The sequence below is a fragment of the Rhincodon typus genome, chromosome 2, assembly GCF_021869965.1.
Source record: "Rhincodon typus isolate 14 chromosome 2, sRhiTyp1.1, whole genome shotgun sequence".
NCBI classification, from domain to species: Eukaryota; Metazoa; Chordata; class Chondrichthyes; order Orectolobiformes; family Rhincodontidae; genus Rhincodon; species Rhincodon typus.
In genome coordinates, this window is record NC_063333.1 from 61,862,888 (window position 1) to 61,884,656 (window position 21,769).

At 41.0% G+C, this 21,769-nt stretch overlaps 1 protein-coding gene across 1 annotated transcript in view; it reads right to left on the reverse strand.

Annotated features, from left to right (window-relative positions):
- The window catches only part of LOC109932581 (polycystic kidney disease protein 1-like 1), a 161,792-nt gene that overhangs the window by 115,991 nt on the left and 24,032 nt on the right, over positions 1-21,769 (reverse strand). Inside the window, exons 9-16 of the mRNA XM_048608159.1 lie at positions 19,372-19,533; positions 15,854-15,946; positions 15,295-15,360; positions 13,611-13,811; positions 10,092-10,169; positions 9,837-9,979; positions 6,690-6,810; positions 4,817-4,916 (exon numbers count right to left, since the gene is read on the reverse strand). Of these exons, the coding sequence (XP_048464116.1) occupies positions 4,817-4,916; positions 6,690-6,810; positions 9,837-9,979; positions 10,092-10,169; positions 13,611-13,811; positions 15,295-15,360; positions 15,854-15,946; positions 19,372-19,533 (964 nt within the window). The remainder of the gene's footprint in view (positions 1-4,816; positions 4,917-6,689; positions 6,811-9,836; positions 9,980-10,091; positions 10,170-13,610; positions 13,812-15,294; positions 15,361-15,853; positions 15,947-19,371; positions 19,534-21,769) is intronic.

Here is a 21,769-nt window from a genome sequence, read left to right on the forward strand (position 1 = left end):
CCAGAGACCCAGCTAATGTTCTGGGGATCTGGGTTCAAATACTGCCATGGCAGATGGTGGAATTTGAATTCAATAAAAATCTGGAATTAAGAGCTTAATGATGACTGTGAAATCATGTCAATTTTTGGGGCAAAACCGTCTTGGTTCACTAATGTCCTTTAGGCATAGAAACTGTCCCCTACACTGGCTCCAGAACCCACAGCCATGTAGCTGACTCTAATAAGGGATAGGGAATAAATGCTGACCTAGCTAATGACACTCATATCCAGGGAATGAATAAAAAAAAACAAGGGTGACATTCAGAAATGACAGGACACTGGGAAAAAGTGACAGCATAGCATTGTTAATTAAACAGGACAGGAATACCATCATGACAATTTCTTTGTCCAAGAAGTAGAATCAATTGGTGTAGAACTAGGATACAGAAAGGGGCTAGGATACTTGGTACAAGTTGTTTATAGACCACAAAATAACATTAAGAATGTAAATCAAGAAATTGGAGGTACATGTAATGTGGGTAATACATAGAGACTGCGCAAACACAATTTGTACCACTGCTACGTCGAACAAATTTTTGAAAGGTATGTAAGATGATACGTAGAACTGTACATTGAGGAATGAACCCGGGAATTTTAGATCTTGTATTATACAATGAAAAAGGGCAGATTAATAATCCTGTTGTAAGGAATCCTTTAGTGAAGAGTAATCATAATATGATAGCATTAAGTTTGAAAGAGTTATAATTCAATTAGAAATAAGGGTCTTAAATCAAAACAAAGGAAACCATGAAGGCCAAATTGGTTATGGTAGATTTGGAAAGAATGAGAGGAATTTTCTCAACTAAATGAAATCAACACTGGTAAGACAAGTGGGAAAGTACAATGAGAATAGAATCATGAGATTTTTAACAGCAAAAATACAATTCCTAATAACGCACACAAGGTTTCAACAGCTGGATGTAAATCTTGCTAACAGATGATGAAGCATCTATTTTCATTCACATGCCACATTTATACACAGTTTGCTGTTTTCCCAGGTACTGCAGAAAAACTATATGGCACCATACATTACAATTAAAAGACATCAATAATCACAGAAATCTGCATGTGTACCTCATGCAGTATCCAATCAGGTTAATTATACATCTGGGTATAATCTAGACCATGACACAAGCAATCTAGGCATTCCAGGTGCAAGGTTCTATAAACTGTAGCAACTTTCCATTGAGAGCAACATATCAAAATATGACTAATTTCATTAATCGGAAAAGGTGCAACTCAGCAAATGTACAAGTCACGTGTGATCATCACAATCACATCTTTGAAGTTAGCGCCAGCTGCCCTGGAAGCTTCTATGATGCCCATATCTTTAAGAACTTGCGTAACTCTTGGAAGATGAGGGCTATGCTCTCCAATCATATCAGATGGCTCCATTAAACAACCTCCTGAATGACACTGAGTAAACACAGAGCCATCGAGGGCCAGATGACATGCCTCCTTAAGATGACTTTCTGATGGACAGGTCTGAATCTACAGACAGAGTGCACCATATCATCCTTACATATTATGCTCCAGACAATTGCAGCACACAAATTGGGAAGTGAAAAATGATTAGCAGCATTCCTCTGAGGAGGAAGATGGATGTTAAGCCAGAGGATCATCTCCTTCATCATGATAGGAAGCAGCAGCATCAAGCAAAACACACCAGGCAGGACTGGAACGAGTTGGGTAAAATCATCATTCAATGACTGTTAATGAGTTGATGCTGGAAAAGCAAGAAGCACCTGTTTATTCTCAAATAAACAAAAGTTAACGTTACTAACTGTTGGAAGATGTTACAACATTTGATGCTCCCAGTGTCAGTCATGCTGGGACGTTATGCCACAGTGGACACTAGGGAAACAGTTGCACTCCTTCAGACATGATTCTAACATCGAGTGATGCTAAGCGTAGTCTCTCGAGCTTCATTATTTCAGGTGTAAAGCGTAAATATATTTACGAATGTAAGATTCTATTTACAATGAGGCATCAAGCGTGCCACCTTTATGCTCCAAAAATGTTTTTTCTTTGTTCTCTCCGATTACATCCAGCTGTAGGTCTGGGGTCCGCAGCTGGTCTGGAAGGACCCTGTTCTCAAGTGAAAACTGATCGACTTGGAATTTTGGGTGATGACCCTGCGAACATTTGTAGCTGGATCTTCCATAGGATTGAGGGTCGCAGGCAGCGTGGAGGTGGAGGAGATGGGCACTTCTGAAGTGCCGTGAAAGGAGACTACTACTGGAATTCCTGGCACCACCCTGGCCCTTTGTGAGGAAGGGGCATCTGGAATGAAGTCAAAATTCCTTGTCTCCCTGTCACCTTGCTGCTGGTGCTGAGCACCAGTGATTACAACAATCAAGAACAGGTCAATGGGCACCTCCAGCAGCCACTGAGAGTTCTGCTGGACTTGGCTCTCCATGGCAGTCTTCAATCTGCTCCAGGAGACAGCCAGGCATCCACATGCCACAACGAGCATAGTTGAGACAGCATTGATGGATTCCTCCAACTTCTGGCATACCAGCCTGTCATTCACATTAGTGGCTGTGCTTTTGGATGAAATTATGAATGGCTGACATGACTAGTTCCTCTCCTGCTTGGAGCTGAGCAGGTCCCTGGTCTCCAGCAGTCCTCTGAATGCCAGTGGCCTGGGGTATTTCTTTCTCCACCAGCTGTGGAGATACGGCAGAATGTGCTCACCGGAATGTGCTTCTAATTCTAATCCAGCTCACATAGCCACCAAGGTGTCAGAGTCTGAGTGAGTGGAGGGTGCAGGAAACAGCCTTGCTGATGTTTCCTCTGAGGGATCTCAGAGGTGGAGGAAGAGATGGTGGCCAGAGGGGCTGGTCTCTTCAGGGGAGATATTCCTTGGATGCCACTGGTGCCTACAGAAGACAAAGGAGGGCATGAAGAGTGCAACAGGGTAAGAAGCTTTAACACGTTAAGAATACATTCACAGTGGTGCTCATGGGAGAGCAATGCAACACTTGACATTGAATCTTTCTTGGTTTCCAGACCAAGGAGGTCTCAGAATCACCACATAAACAATCTTCTGTTTCTTCATAAACAATTTCATTCAAGGATTCTTTTCTCGTAGGGAATGGTAGGACCAAACCGCCCACCACCCATCCTGGCCACCTCATCACTCCACCTTCTTGGCTATTTGCTTCTGCAATGAGACAAAGGGAGTGACTGAGTGAACTACAAGTGGTTGGCCCAGAAGTTAGTAATGTTGCAGGTGGTGAGCTGACCCAAGCGAGTGAGTGAGAAGTGCAGAGATCAGGAAAGGATTAGCAGCTTGGGGGGAATGGAATAGGTGAAAGCTGTTCAGGAAAGATGCTGTTCGCAATAGTGAAAGTGGTAGACCATTGGCCTTGGTGGAGGGACTGTGCAGAAGCGGAGTTAGAGTGAGTGCAAGGCAATAAGCAGAAGATTGTGGCACTTATCCCTGCAGTGTACAGAAAGTTATTCATCTTCTTCCCACATTGCTACCAGTGTGTGAAAATGGCAGTGACCTGGGTGCCAACTGCCGACGAGGCTAGCAAAGTCTGGTATCATGGTCTCCTTTGGCGGTCCCAGGGGAAAAAGGACAGCTCTCTTTTCCTCCATTCTGTTCATCAAGATCTCCAGCCCCTGTCTGCAAACTGAACTGCCAAAGTGCCCTTGAAAATTCTTGCACTTGAAAAGGTGCGCCATTGGACTTTAAATATTGGCGCCAGTAACATAAATGCCAGAAGGCACTGACACTTGTGAGCACTTGAACTCCTGTTGAGCGTGACAGCAGTGTCATGGAGGTGTGGTGCATACTTCCTGTAAAAATTACTCAAGAAAACTCACTAGAGCTCACAGAGGGAAGTCATCCATGAAACTATCCAAAATTGGTCATTAGCCAAATTGTGGGGAAATTCATCCCTACGTTTCTAGGCATGGTGGTAGACAAATAATAGCTAACATTTTAAGAAATAATGCATAGTTTACAACAAAAATACACTTCTTTTATTCATAAAAATCCAGCAAAATGTTTCAATGATGCCTAAAAAATAAAAATTAAACATTGTATTAGATTAAAGGAAAAGGCCAATAAACATGGCAGAAAAAAAAAGACAAGTGTGAGGAGTGGAGGGAATTTAGAATTCTGCAAAGGAGGACAAAGAAAAAGTTACAAAATTGGAAAACAGAATACAACAAGAAAAAAATTAATGAGAAACATAAAAGCATATTTTAAAAGATCCTTAGGCGGCACCTTCCAAACACATGACAACTTCCATCTGGAAGGACAAGAGCAACAGATAAATGGGAACACCACCTGCACGTTTCCCTCCAAGCTACTCACCATCTGGACTTGGAAATATACTGCCTTTTCTATGCTGTCACAGAGTCAAAATCCTGGAACTCCCCCCCTAAAGACAAATTCCTCCCTAAGCAGATGGACTGCAGCAAGAAGGTTCAAGAAGGCAGCTCACCACCACCACTTTCTCAATGGTAACTAGATATGGTTAATAAACACTGACTAGCTAGTGACACCCAAATCCCATGAGTGAATTTAAAAAAAATTATAGCTATGCAAAAAGGAAAAGGTTTCTACATGTTAAAAACATCAAGGGTTGTGGGGATAGTCGACGAAATTGGTGCTCAAGTGGAAGGTCAACCTTGTCCTCCTTGTATGAGGTAGCAGGCTTGAAGGGCTGAATGGCATACTCTTGCTTCCATCTATGTTCTAATGAAACTCATCTCTGGAAGTGAAAACAAATTAATTTTTCAGAATAGACTCATTCACTCACAGTTCTTCATCTGTTTTAATACTTGGTAAAACAACTGGAGTAACTGGACATGGCTTGGTTTTAGATCCGAGAAGGTCAGTAATCACAGTGTTGATTGTCACTACGAAAGTAGAGAAATATGAACAAAGAGACTGTAAATCAAATGAGTACTGAGAGAGTGATACAATAATACAACAGAGTGAAACAATATAACAATATTGTTGAATGGTATATTGAGTATGGCATATGGTTCATGGTTTGGATACTTACACTCTAGAGGCATGGACTATCATTAGATCCAGACAGAAATTCAAATTCTAACAATGGCAGATGGGGAAATTTAATTTAATTAATCATGGAATGAAAAGCTTATATCATAATGATGCCATGAAACTAACAATTTGTTGTTACAAACCCATCTGTTTCATTAATATCCTTTAGGGAACGAAATCAAAACAGGTTAGTCCAGATGCACAGAAGTATGGCAGTCTTTCAACCTCCCTCTGAGAATGCCTGGCAAACCATTACATTTTCAGTCAGGAATGCGATGAATCATCATTTACTCAAGGCTAATTAGGAATGAGCAATCAATACTGGCCTTTCCAGCAATGCCAACAACCACGAGTGAATGAAGAATAAATCACAAAAGATTATGCTCAGAGATAGTAAGAACTGTTGATGCTGGAGTCTGAAATATCACAGTGTGGAGCTGGAGGAACACAGCAGGCCAGGCAGCATCAGAGGATTATGCTGTTATTCACACATCAAACTTGACTATGGATATGCCATTATGGGAAAATGTGAAGTGGAAAACAAGAGGGTACATCTGGTCAAGTTTTGACCGCTAGAGCTTTTACTGCTAAATACAAAATACAGTATGAAGGCCACTGGCACCAGCTGTGTTGGTCTGTGATGAAATGGAAAGCCACTAAAAAACTAACATGAAACACAAATACGATGCTGATCTCAGACTCTTAACTAAGCCACATAGAGTACAAAGTGTACCCACAATCCACAAAGCATTGGCTGACAAATGTAATGTAGAATTTAATATTAAAACTGAATAAACTATCAATTCAAAAGGCAGGAAATTCTCCTTCAATGATCTTGAGTCAAACAATTAGTTTGTGATAGATCTTTTTCCCCTCCTTGATCAACCAAAAACGTGCTGTTGTTTCTTTACAAACTGACTGTGACCATGAAAAAAAGTTTAGAAGATGATGATGCTATGGATCAGTGTGGCAAAGTCATATTTTGTACCTTAACCACCACCAGGGGGAGGTGATGGCCTAGTGGTATTGACGCTGGATTGTTAATCCAGAGACCCAAATAATGTTCTGGAGACTTGGCTTTGAATCCCATCATGGCAGATAGTGGAATTTGAATTCAATAAATATCTGGAATTAAGGATCTAATGATGACTATGAAGCCATTGTCAATTATCAGGAGAAACCCATCTGGTTCATTCGTGCCCTTTCGGGAAGGAAATCTGCCATCCTCACCTGATCTGGCCTACATGTGACTCCAGACCCACAGCAAAGTGGTTAACTCTTGACTGCCCTCTGGGCAAGAAGGGATGGGCAATAAATACTGCCTAGCCAGCAATACCCTCATCCCATGAATGAATAAAGGAAAAAAAACCCATCCCTCCCCCAGCAACTTGTTCAGAAAATGTGTGGAACATTAGCATCTTACTTTGCTCAAAGCAGAGATTCAAATCTGGTTGTCGAGTCCATTGTGAGGACTGCATATTTCAACATCTACAGCTTGCCTACTAAAATCACATCCATGTCTTCGTCACCTCTGGATTTCTCAATGAGTCATTAAGCACGTTAGCAACGATTTACATCAAATTTCCAATGTAATTAGCAGTTGTTTCTTAGATAAGACTTACATTTATATTCATCAGTTGCTTCACCAGCAGGCAAATTAAAGTAGTACTCATGATCCCTTCCATCATACAGGACTGTTTCAGTTGAATTGCCGATGCTGTAGCTATACTTATAATGCAGATCCTTCAATAAGATAGAACATTTCCAGTCAAACAGTACGCTCATTTCAAGACAACAGTATTTTTAAACTCACAAGAGGTTGTAAGATAACTACTAAAAGTGCATTGTTCTGAAACATTTCTGAGAAGTACACTATGCAAGTATCAAGATATACGAGTTAGAAACGAGGGTTACCAAAGATAACAATCCTCAGTTGGACATGGTAGAATTTACAAATCAAAGCCGCGATTTATAGAGTTTACTTCTCTGTACATTATTGATTTTGTCAGCATTGTGACAGGGTTTACTGAGCATTACACTAAGAATTGGATTAGGACCTTAAGGCTGAATAGGACCTGAGATGCCAAATAAGAGTACATAAGGAGTTAGGATCAGCAGCTCATAGAAACACTTGAATAGTAACTGAAAATATTAATTGGTCTATGTCACCCTAATCCACGTTGTTACAAGTTCACACTATTTCAAAAGGCAATTATTTTTGCTAAATATTAATGTCCATGAATAAAGGGTCATTTAATTTTATACACAGATTATAACATACCTCCTATGTTTGATAAACCTGCACTTGCAGCCATAAGACTGAAGGTAATTATTGAAATATCTGTATTTTAAAATGAGTACATCCCATTTCAGTGAGGGAGTTGAATCATTCTAATTCTTTTGTAATTATTGTAAGGCTATCAGGGGACTGTAGAACAGAACTTTTTTGAGACAGATGTATGACATGCCACAGCCCCTTAAAAAAGGGGTAACATATGATTTGATTAAACAAGTGAGAAACTAAATTATATTTTGTTTAGGTGTAATTCGTTGTTTTTGTAAGGAAGAATGCCATATGCCTAGGTAAAATGTAAGATTTACGCTTTTATGTTATTTTTATGGCTCAAGCTCAAGTAAACGTAGACTGACAATGTGAGAATGCTTTGACATAAATGTTTTTATTTAAAGACACAGCTATGTTTGAAATTGGATTAGTTTTGTAACCTTAATGCAACAGGCCTATGAGCAGTACTTCAGAATTAGGCTCAGTTAAGTGAGATTTGATGTTTTCCAGTTCTTCTGAGGTTGATTCAGATGCAACATTTGGAATGATAGCTAATCACGAAGGGTGGCACTACATACACTAGACAAACAAATAAATTGTGCTGCATTATCTTGGTAGGGATATACCTAGAGTAAAGAGTCACTAGCCGTCACAAAAGGAATTGACACATTAAAGAATGCATCAGGAAATAATAAGAGTAAAATGACCATTACTTTGAAAGAAACCACCTAGTCAATCCAAGATCGATCAATTGAAGTTCAGGATGTCCCTTATCATGCGCAAGGAGTAGAAACTACAAGGATGAAAGCTACCAAGTGGTGGTTCTTAGAGATTCCATGTACAAAACAGGAATGACAAACATAGGAGAATATCAGTCAACAGAACTGAAAAGGGACAGGTGTCCAGTCAACCAGTATCATAAACCAGCATCCCAAAGTGGACTGTCTGAAAACCACTGCTTTTACTAATAATTATTTCTTTTGTGTTTGATACAATAAACTTAATAAACTCTGCAAAATTTGTGAAAACATATGGGAAACTGGAACGGATCTTGTAGCTAATTAGGACTAGTAAATCTTAGCTTGGCTCCCTCAAACTCAGTCTATAATTGCAATGAACTCAGGTCTTGGAATTAAAACTGCAAGTGCACACCCAAATCTTACATATGAGCCTGGCATCATCTGTGTACAAGGCACAGAAGTTGCAAAATCTACTTAGCATTTCCAACATTTTCTATCTTTATTTCATCAGTCCTTAAAATAGAATAACAGTGGTGACCTTTTTGAAAACTGTTCCAAATAATTATTCATTTCAAATGGCAAAAGCCAATGAGCACTGATAAAAACAGAAGAACAAACATGACAGTGGTGACTCAACTAGCATTGTTGGGGAATACAGTTAAATATGTGAACAGGTTTTGTCCATCATCTTTTAAAAGGGGGCAAATGTTGGAGGATTTGTTCAAGGCTTGAGCATAACCTTTCATATTCTAAGATATAGTAGGAACTGCAGATGCTGCAGAATCTGAGATAACAAGGTGTGCCACAACGATGCCACCCAAAGGTTGCAGGAACAGCAACTCGTATTCCGCTTGGGAACCCTGCAGCCCAATGGTTTCAATGTGGACTTCACAAGCTTCAAAATCTCCCCTCCCACTACCGCATCCCAAAACCAGCCCAGCTCGTCCCCGCCTCCCTAACCTGTCCTTCCTCCCTCCTCCCACCTCAAGCCCCACCCCATCTCCTACCTACTAACCTCATCCTGCACCCTTGACCTATCCGTCCTCCCTGGACTGACCTATCTCCTCCCTAACTCCCCACCTACATTCACCTTTACTGGCTCGATCCCCGCCTCTTTCACCTGTCTGTCTCCTCTCCACCTATCTTCTCCTCTATCCATCTTCTATCTGCCTCCCCCTCTCTCCCTATTTATTTCAGAACCCCCTTCCCCTCCCCCATCTCTGGAGAAGGGTCTAGGCCCGAAACGTCAGCCTTCCTGCTCCTCTGATGCTGCTTGGTCTGCTGTGTTCATCCAGCTCTACACCTCTTTCATATTCTAATGTGGTCTAATCTGGAAAGTCAGTTAGTGAAGGATAATACTGAGGTTGATCAGTCTCACTTTATTTTACTGAGTGAAACGTTGCAACTACCTGCATACACTTGCTAACTCAACCACACCACAGTTAAATTGCTTTTCATTAAAAGTTATTTTTGATCAACCTGTTCTGACATGTAACACATTGCCAGGGCAGATGAGATTTGAACTTGAACTTTCTGCCCCAGAGATAGGGGCATTACCCTTGCACCACAAGACCCACTTTGTTTCTTTGTATGTGCTCAAATGAAGCCATATTTCATGCCCTCAACCTGCATTGAATTAAATTACAATTGTACAATTACAATTTACAAATAACAGACTATATAGTATCTTTACCAAAGGAATTTTTCTCAACTGATGATTTTTTTAAAAAACACTACAAACTCACCTTCCTGCCTGAAGTACAGAACATGCTATAATGGGTCAGAATCTCTGATCCAATGCTGGGGCGCACTTCACATGACAATCCTTGGGGGGCTTCATTTATGAAGAGAAAAAGTTGTGCTTTTCCGGTTTGGCTCTGATCTCCTACTGGAGAAGTAGTCAGTGTATGTAACAAAACATTACAATCTCAGCAAACACATGACTTCTGTAAGCATAAGACGAGAGTGGAGTTCAAAATGCTTATAATATTCTTTCTTACCAACAATAACTTCTATCATGTAAATCTTCTTACTTTTCAAGCTGAAAGGTTGAAATGTTAAACTCTGTGATTTTATACCTGCAAAGAAAAGCAAATCTGTCACTGTTGGTGGAACATAAAAAAGAAAAAAAAATCACAGCTGAAGAATATATTAATACTGTATAGCCAAATATTAAAACTGAATTGCTTATAATTTCAGTTGTATTGATTCTATCTTATCTGTTTTCTTTTCTTGCACTTATCTCCCCCTTCACTGTCTCTCTTCCTGAATGCTGCTTATAAAGTACAGTTCCACGGACACCAGCTTTTCTTCAATTCTTCAATTCTTCATCGAGGTTATGATACTTCATGAAAACTTCAAAAGGGAATGTTAGCAAGCCTGCATTGTGAAGGCCATCAAATCTAAAAATAAACCTCAAAATGATTCAGTGTCAATACAATGTGGAGCTGGAGGAACACAGCAGGTCAGGCAGCATCAGATGAGCAGGAAAGTTGACGTTTCAGGTCGGGACTCTTCAACAGGACTGGGAGGGGGACGGGAGCTCAGAAATAAATGGGGGGTGGAGCTAGGGGAAGGTAGGTGATAGGTGGACGCAGGTAGAGGGTTGTGGAGAGTAGTCAATGGGAAGGGTGTGGCGAATGGGTGGGGCGAATGGGTGAGAAGGAAGATGGACAGGTTGTGTCAGGTCAAGGAGGCAGGGAAGAGCGGGAGGGTTGGTCATGGGATGAGGCCAGGGGAGGGGAGATTTTGAAGCTGCTGAATTCTATGTTGAGGCCATTGGCCTGTAAACTCCCAAGGCAGAATATAAGGTGTCATTCCTCCAGTTTACATGTGGTCTCATTGTGACATTGGAGGAGCCCAGGATGGACATGTCATCCCTGTTGCATTTGGAATGATTGTTTGGGGCCTTGGCCAGAGAGGAGAAGGGAGGTATAGGGGCAAGTGTAGCACTTTCTGCGGTTGCAGGGAAAGGTGCCAGGGGTGGTGGGGTTGGTGGGGAGTGTGGAGAGGACGTGGGAATTGCAGAATGAGCTGTCCTTACGGAAAGCAGATACGAGTGGGAGGGAAATATCTCTTTGGTGGTGGGGTCGGATTGTAGATGGCGAAAGTGGCAGAGGATAATGCATTAGATTTGAAGGTTGGTGGGTGGTATGTGAAGACCAGGGGGTCTCTGTCCTTATTGTTATTGGGGGTGGGGGTATGAGGGCAGAAGTGCAGGAAATGCGGGAGATGCAGTTGTAGGAATTATGAATCACGGGAGAGGGCAAGTTACAGTCCTTGAAATAGGAGGACAACTGGGATGTCCAGGAGTGGAACGCTTCATCCCCAGAGCAGATGCAGCGAAGCGGAGCAATTGGGAGTATGCGATCACATTTTTGCAAGAAATTGGGTGAGAGGAGGCATAGTCAAGGTAGCTAAGGGTGGGTTTGAAATAGTTGTCGATGCTGAGTCGGTTGCCGGAGATGGAGACGGAGAGGTCCGGGGAGGTGTCGGAGATGGTTCAGGTGAATTTGAGGTTGAGGTGAAAGGTATTGATGAAGTGGATGAACTGTTCGAGGTCCTCTCGGGAGCACAAGGCAGGAATGATATAGTCATCAATGTAGCATAGGAAGAGGTGAGGGATAGTGCCAGTGTAACTGCGAAAGATCTCCCCCTCACACTCCCTTGGCGACATGTCCATCCTGGGCCTCTTCCAATGTCACAATTCTGCCTCAGGATCTTATAGCCCAATGGCCTCAACATAGAATTCACCAGTTTCAAAATCTTCCCACCCCCAGTCTTATCCCATGTCCAGCCCTCCCTCTCATCCCTGCCTCCCTGATCTAACACAACCCGTCCATCTTCCTTTTCACCTATCCGCCCCACCCTTCCCATCTCCACCACCCGCTACCGACATCCACCTATCACAATCCCACCTACCTTCTCCAGGTTCACCCCTCTCCTTCTATTTATTTCTGAGCTCCCTTTCCCCTCCCCAGTCTTGAAGAAGGGTCCTGACCAGAAACGTCGACTTTCCTGCTCCTCAGACGCTGCCTGAGTTGCTGTGTTCCTCCAGCTCCGTACTGTATCAACTCTGACCTCATGCATCTGCAGTTCTTGCTATCTCAAAATGATTCAGTTGTCTAATATTTAGAGAGGCACCAAGGCAGTTGGTGCACACACAGGCTGAAAGGTGGCACAATATTTGCACGTGTTCAGGATTATCACCATTGTCTAGCTGCAGTGCAGACAATAATGTAATCATCTTGTCAGGAGTAGCAAACCAAGTCTCCTTTCCACATCTTTCAAATTGTTTACACAGATCTGAAAGAATCTCAGTTTGCCTCAGCCCTATCCATGAGTCAGTTGTACCTTCCTTCTATTTTCACTTAGATCCTCAAGAGCTGCTACTGCTTTCATTAATTTTCCTCTTGGCCTACTTTGTTCCTTGTTCATGAAAACTATGGTTAATTGCTCAAACAAAATTACACCAACATCAAAATCAGTGATTATAGACACGATGAACAGTCACTCAATTCTCCCTAATATCACAGTATAACCAGCACTTTTCTTATTACAGTTGGTTGACATAATTTTTAATTTTAATTTACAATAGCTCCTTTCTGCAATTTGATTCATTTTACCATCTTATTCTATCCAAATTCTTTCAATCTCTTTAACTACTTATTATCTAAACACCTGGAGTTTACTTTCTTCCCAATCAAATGACCACCTTGTTGAATTTTTATTCAGTCTGCCACTCCCTTTACTTTTATTGAATAAGGAATTCAATTTTACCAGTTTTCATAAGCTACAGCCTCAAAATGATTTGATTCTATAGTGTTCTCAGGTTCAGTGAAATGGGTGCTGCCAGATTACAAGGATCACTGATAATGACACAAAGCATGCAAGTTGAAAAGTTATAAACTCAGTTAACCCAAGGACAGAAGTGTATTACTGGACCAGCAAGTTATCAATAAAAAATGTTTTTTCTTGAGTGACTCCACTACAATTGATAGAAATACATTAAACTAGAAAATGACCTGTGTTACACCATCCATTCTATATTGAAGGTGCAACCAATCCCTGACCAAATATAGCAACTTGGACAGGGTCAAGGAATCCCTAGACTGGGGAAATGCAAGCCAGAATCCCTCAGTGCAAGTTGGTACATAGAAGACTATGCAAAATTATATCACAGCCAGAAGTGGGACCCGACTACGGGGTCAGTATGGGCTGGTCTGTCCAATGATATTATTTTAGTGTCTCTTGCGCAAGGATGGCCATGGACACTGCTATTTCCTTTGCCTAAGTGGGGAATAGTTGGACATGTATCTGGCTGGAGCACCTTTGATATTCTTTTCAGCATTAAAACAAACTTCTTCCTGACTCTGGAATATCTGCTACTGTCAATCGTAGAGTTTCAATTTGTCACATCTCAGCACTTACACCAGGATGCACCCCAGTGCACGTATTTGTAGAAAAGCTTTTTAAAGCTAAGGTCAAGCTTGTTCCCTTTTTTTATTCAAACCATGTACCTGTTGTTGTGTAAGTTTCAAACTTCATATCATTAATAGCCACTTTAGTCCACTCTATCATGGGGCTCGGTCTTGATGCGGGTGGAGGCTGCATGTCTGGAAGAACATCATCACCATCTCCTGCTTCTGATCCAAAAGTAGATCCTCCAGATGGATCTGTACCAGCTCCATTACCTGTATTACTCCCACTAAATCCACCTCCTGTAACTCAATAAAATAGGTGATAGCAATATAAAAGAAATCAAAAATGAGTTTGCAAGTGAAACACTACTTTCATAGAGTTTAGAACGGTTACAGCACAGTAGACTATTCAGCCAATTTAATCTCGGCCAGCTCTCTGCAAGGGAAACACAGCTTGTTCCATTCCCCTACTCTTCGCCTGTGATTTCTTTCTCATTGGTTGCTTATCCAAATCCTTTATACAAAGCCCCAGTTATACCTGCCTCCACACCACTCTTGGGCAATGTGCTCTAGATCTTAACCATTTGGCGTACAAAACACGTTTCCTCTTGTCCCTTTTAGGTCCTTTCCAATCTTGTTACATCTGTCTCTTCCAGTTCTCTAAGTTGCTCTAAGTATATCGACACAGTCTAGATCTCTCAAATTTGAACACATTTCATGTCTAATTTGTTTACCAATGCAATCACTTACATGCAACATTCATAAGAAAAATAACAAAATGCTCATTCTTCTGTGTCCTACTAGAAGAGCTCCAGAAACAGAAAAATGGTGAAATGTTACTTTGTGGAGATGGCATACGTACCTTTAAATTGCTACATAATGAACATCCCATTTCACGCTCAGTAATCGATGATAATTTTAAGGCCGTGCTTCCAAAAATTCATTGGCAGAATTTCTCATCTACCTGTCATGTTGTGGAATGCACAGTGCTCTGTTCATAGGATCATAAGCCACTTATTCAAATCCAGAGATCTTGGTTTGCAGAACCAAGTCTGAGAGATCTCAAGCGTGCAAGTGTTCTGGTATTCCAGGTCTTAACAGTTATAACAAGTAATCTTCCCACTACTTCACAAGCTAGGACACTCTACCCATTAAGATTTCAACAGCAATACTGGGAAAAATCCCAGACCCAGGTGCCAGGTCTACTCTTCCACATTCATGAGCCAGCTGACCAGATGAATCATCACCAGTGACATTGAAACTGGCTTGGCCCATGTATGAAATTTCAGTGCCAATGATGAAATTTAAACTTTGTTACTTAGTTTCATTGGCAAGCTTTTTGTTACCAAGCAGAGATATCAGAGTTAGACCAGAGATACCCACTTGGCTGGTGTAACATCAGATGGTAAAAGATAAGATGATAAATCAATAAAGTAGAGACTTAATAATAGATGGTTCAAAACACAGGAAGAGGCATACAGTCACTGCATCAGCATACCACTGGACTTCCAGCCCCCTAAGAAACAATTTATTGGTGACACTTCAAACTGATTTAAGCTTACTGGGATAGATTGCATTTTAATTTTCAATCAGATATGGAATTTTTCAGAGGCTTGGGAGAAGAGTAAGATTCTTGATAAAAGTCTGCAGCAAGGTTCATTCAGAAATAAATGAAGGATGAGGCACAGCAAGAGAAAGAAGCAGAAAATTTAGTAGAAACTGAATCCCACCAATCAGAAACAGGTAAATTTATTTAACTCTGCTCAAAAAACTGACAGCATACCTTGAAATCCTGGCCTCCCACCAGATCCAGAGGTTCCTTCTACTGTGTTATAATGTGTATCATACTCTGTACAAAGAGGAAATAACACATATTATATTCAAAGCAAATGCAAAGTATGTAACTAGTAATAAAGTTTAGAAGGTGATTACTACTGATTTTGCATTATTTGCTCGGTAATTGCTCAAAATTATACATCTGTAACAATAGAAGTTAAAAGCCCAAAACTGGGAATTTTCAACTGACTAATGGAATTCTTTTCTTGTGCTCTAATATGAAAATCTCAACTGTCAAAAAACTATCTACCCTTCCAGGGTCACAGTGACAGGGATCTTGCCTTCCAGCAGGGGCCCCTCGAAGATGTTCTTTGACACAGACATTTTGGACTGCGGAAGGAAACCAGAGCACCCGGAGGAAACCCAGACACGGGGAGAATTTGCAAATTCTCAGTCATCCAAGGTTGGAATCAGATCCAGTTCCTTGGTGCTGTGAGGCAGCAGGGCTAACCACTGAGCCACTGTGCCGCCCCAAAAAGGCAGATACTATTGTTGAAATCCCTTACCTGAATAATCAGTGGAGTTCTCTGCTGTGTTTGAAGAACCTTCACCGAAGACACTTCCGCTATTGTTCACTTTGGTGCTGTTGCTGACATTTGCTAAAAGTAAAAAGCGATGGAGTCAAGGACCAAGACAAGAGCATAGGAGAAGTAAGTTTGTTTTTAGTCGTATACATCTCAATTTTCCTCAGCATTTTTATGGAAGCACCTAGTTTAAAGTATAATTAGACTTCCGATGTTGAAGCAACAGTCAAGAAGGCACAATAATGCCTCTTCTTCCTTAGGTGGCTCAGGAAATTTGGTATGTCCATAAGGTCCCTCACCAACTTTTACAGATGCACCACAGAAAGTATACTGTCCAGATGCATAATGGCCTGGTATGGCAACTGCTCTGCGCAGAACTATAAGGAACTACAGAAGGTTGCGTGCTTAGCCCAAACCATCACAGAAGACAATGTTCTATCCATGGACTCCGTTTACATCTCTCGTTGCCGCGGAAAGGGTGCCAACATTCACAAAGGCCCCACTCACCCTGGTAATGCACTCCTACAACTTCTTCTGTCAGGTAGAAGATACAGAAGCTTGAACACTTGCACCAGCAGGTTCAGGTACAGCTTCTTCCCTGCCGTTATTAGACTGATGAATGGAGTCTCTAACTTCAAATAATCTTGATCTATTAATGTTGATCTTGCTTTGCACGCCTCGTGTGCAGTGTAACCTGTATGCCTCACTTTGTCTAAGCACCCTATGCTCTGTATGTTCTTACTTGCTATGATCTGCCTGTAATGCTCACAAACAAAGCCTATCCCTGTACTTAGGTACACGTGACTACAATAAATCAAAACAAACCAAATCAAATCAGGCAGCCTTCACTGTCAAGCATGCATGTTGTTCTGTCATTTTACTTTCAGGTACACCAGTACGATTCCTTGTGTACTCCATTGTACTCTCATTGAATCAGGTTGATCCCCTTACCTAATGATAATAGTGGAGCAAAAGATATACTGAGCAATGATGTTACAAGTTAAATTGAATACAGCTCTGGAACAAAAACAAAGTTGCTGGAAGAGCTCAGCAGGTCTGGCAGGTCCAGCAACTTTGATTATGTTCCTGATTTACAACATCTGTAGTTCTTTCGGTGAATACAGCTCTGATTGCATTGATGTTGATTACCATAACATCTTATAGATCACAAGCCTTGAGCAGCTGATGCATTCTGAATCTATGTCAACTAGTACAGTGGTAATGTCTCACATGAAGGAGGAAATTCTCAGTGTGAAGACAGATCTTTATCTCCACAGGAACTGCATGGTATATGACGGAACCAACACTATCATGCAAATTGTAAATTAGTGAGGATGAGGTCAAATCAGCTGTTTCTTTATGTCAATTCTTTCAATAACAGCTGGAAATCCAGTGTGGCACTCGTGTCTTTCAGGACTCCAACTGCTTGATGACTAATTGTTCTACCAGATCACTTATGGTAATGAAGATTTGTGGCCCCCATGCAAATGTTATCTTGTGCCCTTGCTACCCTGGCTGCTTCTTCAAAGTGGTATTCACAAAGGAATACTGGTTCATCAACTGAGACAAAGCACTTAGTGACAATCATCAGGAGGTTTTCTTGAATGTATCTAACCAATTCTACGAAACGTCATAGAAACTGGAGTCACCCCTAAGAACTCTAAAGGTTCCTCCTGCCTGACTATATACCACTGTGTTACTGTCTTTGGTGGATTCATACCGCTGGTAGGATGGAATGTACCCATGGATGGTGATGGCTAAATCTGTGAATGAATGAGCCTGTAGGACAAGTGTCAAAAATTTGGCATGTGTATTCAGATATTAGTAAGGATGACATTGCTGACTGGGTGTGCCTTTGACATATCTAAATCCAATCTGAATGTTGGTTTGTCTGTCTGGTTTGATTCTGAAAGCATTTTTGTAGTATTTGTTTAGAAAAGAGTGGTTCACTATACTATTGCTAAAGATGGCTAAAAGGTACTTACGTCGATGTAGGTCTGGACTCAAATACAGGTCAGCATGGGTAAAGGATTTTCTTCCTCAAAAGACACTTGTAAATCACTTGGTTGCTTACAATTCAGTAATTTTCTGGTGCCCATTACTAATAACAGATGCATTTAATTAACTGAATTCAAATTCACAAATTGACATGGGTTATAGCGAGTCACAGTACATGCTGTTTATTGCATAGGGCCTCTGACTATACTAATTCACTAAGTCAAAGTGGATTTTATTAGAGTATTGTGAAAGCATTGGAAGTATTTCCAGACTTAAATTCCATGATTGTGTGCTGCTAACTGAGGAGACGATTATTGTGTACTGTTACTTTGTCAGTATTTTGTACTGTTTGGGAATGAAAGAAATTTGGGTCAAAAATAGAGAAATTAATGTAAAAGCTTAAATGATAATGATATGTATATAAACAAATAAAATTGAAAATACAGATAAAGTTAAAAGTTGGAAAGTTTTTGTATCACTGTTTTTGGAATTGAAATTAAATTTATGTTGAAGTACTTTAAAACTTGTGTGTGTGTTCATAACATGTCTACATGAGAAGAAACACTACAAAGCTTTGCCCTGCATGGAGCCTCACAAAAAACAGTGTTTTGATGTGAAATTGTGACCCAAACAATGCAACACAAGCAAATAATGAAAGGTGACCAAACAAGAAATATGAGCATATGCAACTGATTTCAATTATGATGGATATAACTTGTTAAGCATGAAGATAATCAAAATCCTATTTTGTAACAGATGAATTACAACGTAAGCATGAAGTGTTTAATGGCTGGGCAGCATTTATTGCCTTCCCCCTTCAGAAAGTGGTAATGAGTTGCTTCTTGAACCACTGCAGTCCATGTGCTTTTAAGTAGACTCACAATACTGTTAGGGAAGGAATTCCATTTTGACCCAACAATACTGAAGGAACACCAATATATTTCCAAAATATGTGAGTGGCTTGGAGAGGAATTTGCAGGTGCGGGTGTTCCCATGTATCTGCTGCCCTTGCCCTTCTAGATGGAAGGGATCATGGGTTTGGAAGGTGCTGTCTAAGGACCATTGGTGAATTTCTGCATTATATCTTACAAATGGTACACAATGCAGCTACAGAGTGTCAACAGTGGAAGGAGTGAATTTTTGTGGATGTGGTGCCAATCAAATGGCCTGGTTTATTTTGGATGGTGTCAAACTTCTTGAGAGTTGTTGGAGCAACACTCACTTGGGTATGAGCAGAGTATTCCATTATAGTCTGCACTAGTACTTTATGGATGGTGGATAGGCTTCAGAGAGACAGGAGGTGAGTTACTCATTGCTGTATTTCCAGCCTCTGACCTACTCTTATCACCACTGTATTTATGAGGCTAGTCCAGTTTAGTTTCTAGTTAATTGTAAGTTCTGCTTTTCATGATGACTGTAGGATCAGGTTAGCAATGCAAGTAATAGAAAGGAAAACTTTAAATGCCCAAGATAATACGCTGCATTTATTAAGTCTACTTTACCTCCCTTTTCGGTAATGCTGGTCTCTGAGAGGTGAAGCTGTGATCCATTGCTTTCTACGCTATTTATAATGGGAGACGTAACAGGAATTGCTGAGATCTGTAAACTCTCTGAAATAGAAGAGAAGTTCTGACCGCTGGTTACATTCGAAGTTTGGATAAAATCTGAAACAAAACACAATTACATAAACATATAGTAATTTTGAAATACAAGAGCTACTGAGCTAGTTACCACAGTTTTGTCTTGTTAAGTACCTAGTGGGCTTAATCGAACTGGTAGCTGCAGGATTCAGGGAGCACAGCATTTTCAAAATCCTATTTATTCATCTTAAAAAGTCGGTAAAATCGATCCTGAAACACTGATTTACTATTTTGATAGTTGTACTGAAAGGAACAAACTGGTACTGTAGAATAATGGGATTAAAATCACAAGCATGCATGATAATAGTGTAATAATATCAGAGTCACGTGAGTTGATAGAGATTTTAAAGTGAACAGATGCTCTAACCACGTAAAGAGTTTAAGCAAAAGTCCAACTGTAAATAATGATTTCATGCATAAAAAGACCATGGTCTAAAAAGCATAATTTTGAGAGACTAACCAAACGCAGAAAAGGAACATTCTCCATTAATTCTTCCAGATATTTCTGTATTTCCAGCATTTTTGCTAGGCTGAAATGTACCAGGAAACAGTTAAGTCTCAATTTTGCAGAGTTTCATGAACAGTTTCTCTGAATGAGCTTCAGCAAGTTATCTCACACCATTCTCTGCTGTCAATCCCATTAGGTATGGACCATACCTCTCTGGTGCTCTGCTTATGTTGTTGTACTCTCACGAGCAGTGGAAGGACTCACCACTGCTGGGACCTCAGGGAATCTTCACCACCAGTGCCACGTTTAAAGCTCACTTGTGCATCAGGTCAATTGCTGCCAGCCTCAGAGTAACCCATCACAATTTCCCCTCCCCTCCCTTGTCCGCCTTCTGCATGGACTGTTCCCTCTGGAACCTCTGGTCCATGCTTCCTTCACTTCCAACACCCCGCCTCCCTCACCCACACACCCACAGCCCCACGGCACCTTCCCCTGCAACCAGCGAAGGCGTAACACCTAAATAACAACTGTTCTAAGGAAAGGTCACAGGACCCCAAAGGTTAACTCTGATTGTTTTCTTCACAGATGCTGCCAGACCTGCTGAGTTTTTCCAGCAACTTCTGTTTTTGTTCCTGATTTACAGCATCCGCAGTTCTTTCAGTCTTTACTGGAACACACCACCCTGTTGCCTGCCCAACATCTCTGTCTCTGGCTTGCTGCAGTGTTCCAGCAAAGCTCAGTGCAAGCTGGAAGAACAACACCTCATTTTCCGCTTGGGGACTCTGCAGCCCTCTGGACTCAATATTGAGTTCAATAATTTTAGGACCTAAACTCTCCCATGTCCTAGCCCACTACCTCACACACCAGGCCTTGTTATCACATAGCGACTAACAACAGGTAGTGTGTAATGGCAGATTAATAGTCCCTATTAACAGCTATTCACCCTCCTAGCCAGATTGTTGTCAACTCCTTTGTCTATCCAATTGCTCTTCTCTCTCTTTGGGCTCAATCCCCACCTATCTTTTACTCCCTAGCCCCTCCACCTCCCTACCTTCTGCATATACACTGACATTTTCCTAGCTACCATCAGTTCTGAGGAAGGGTCACCAGACCCGAAATGTTAACTCTGATTTTTTTTCTTCACAGATGTTGCCAGACCTGCTGAGCTTTCCCAACAACTTCTCTTTTTGTTCCTGATTTACAGCATCCGCAGTTCTTTCGGTTTTTATTTAAATTCAACAATACGTTCTGCTATGACTAATAAAAGAAAGAAAACTTCATACATGGTTTTATATGTTTAATGTAAAGGATATTTAATATGTAACTAATGCAATAAAAAGAAGTACATGTAAAAATAATAAATAAAGTCACCATAAACTTATCACACCACAGGGCTGTCCTCTCATTAGAGAAAGGTGACTGATGGTGTTTTAATTTGAGGGTCACCTTGTCTCAGGTAAGGGGAGAAGTTCAGAAGGAGAGTCTTTCATGGTAACCACAGCCAGTGTAGGAATTGAGCCCATGCTGTTGGCATCACTCAGCATCACAAGCCAGCCTTCCAGCCAACTGAGCTAACCAATCCCCAGTAACAATAATTTTATTAATTCTACACACATCTGACGAAGTGGTTTGTGTTGCCTCAGCCAGGTATGTTTTCCATAGACGTGTGCTGGCAAAATTGCATTTGGTGGCTATAGCCTACCATCTTCCCACCCAACATCAAGCTGTTTCCCCATAACATGCTGTGTGGGTAAGACATCGTTCAGTCTGCTCTTACGTCTTTAAAGCCCTTAACTGACAAATTAATGGGCA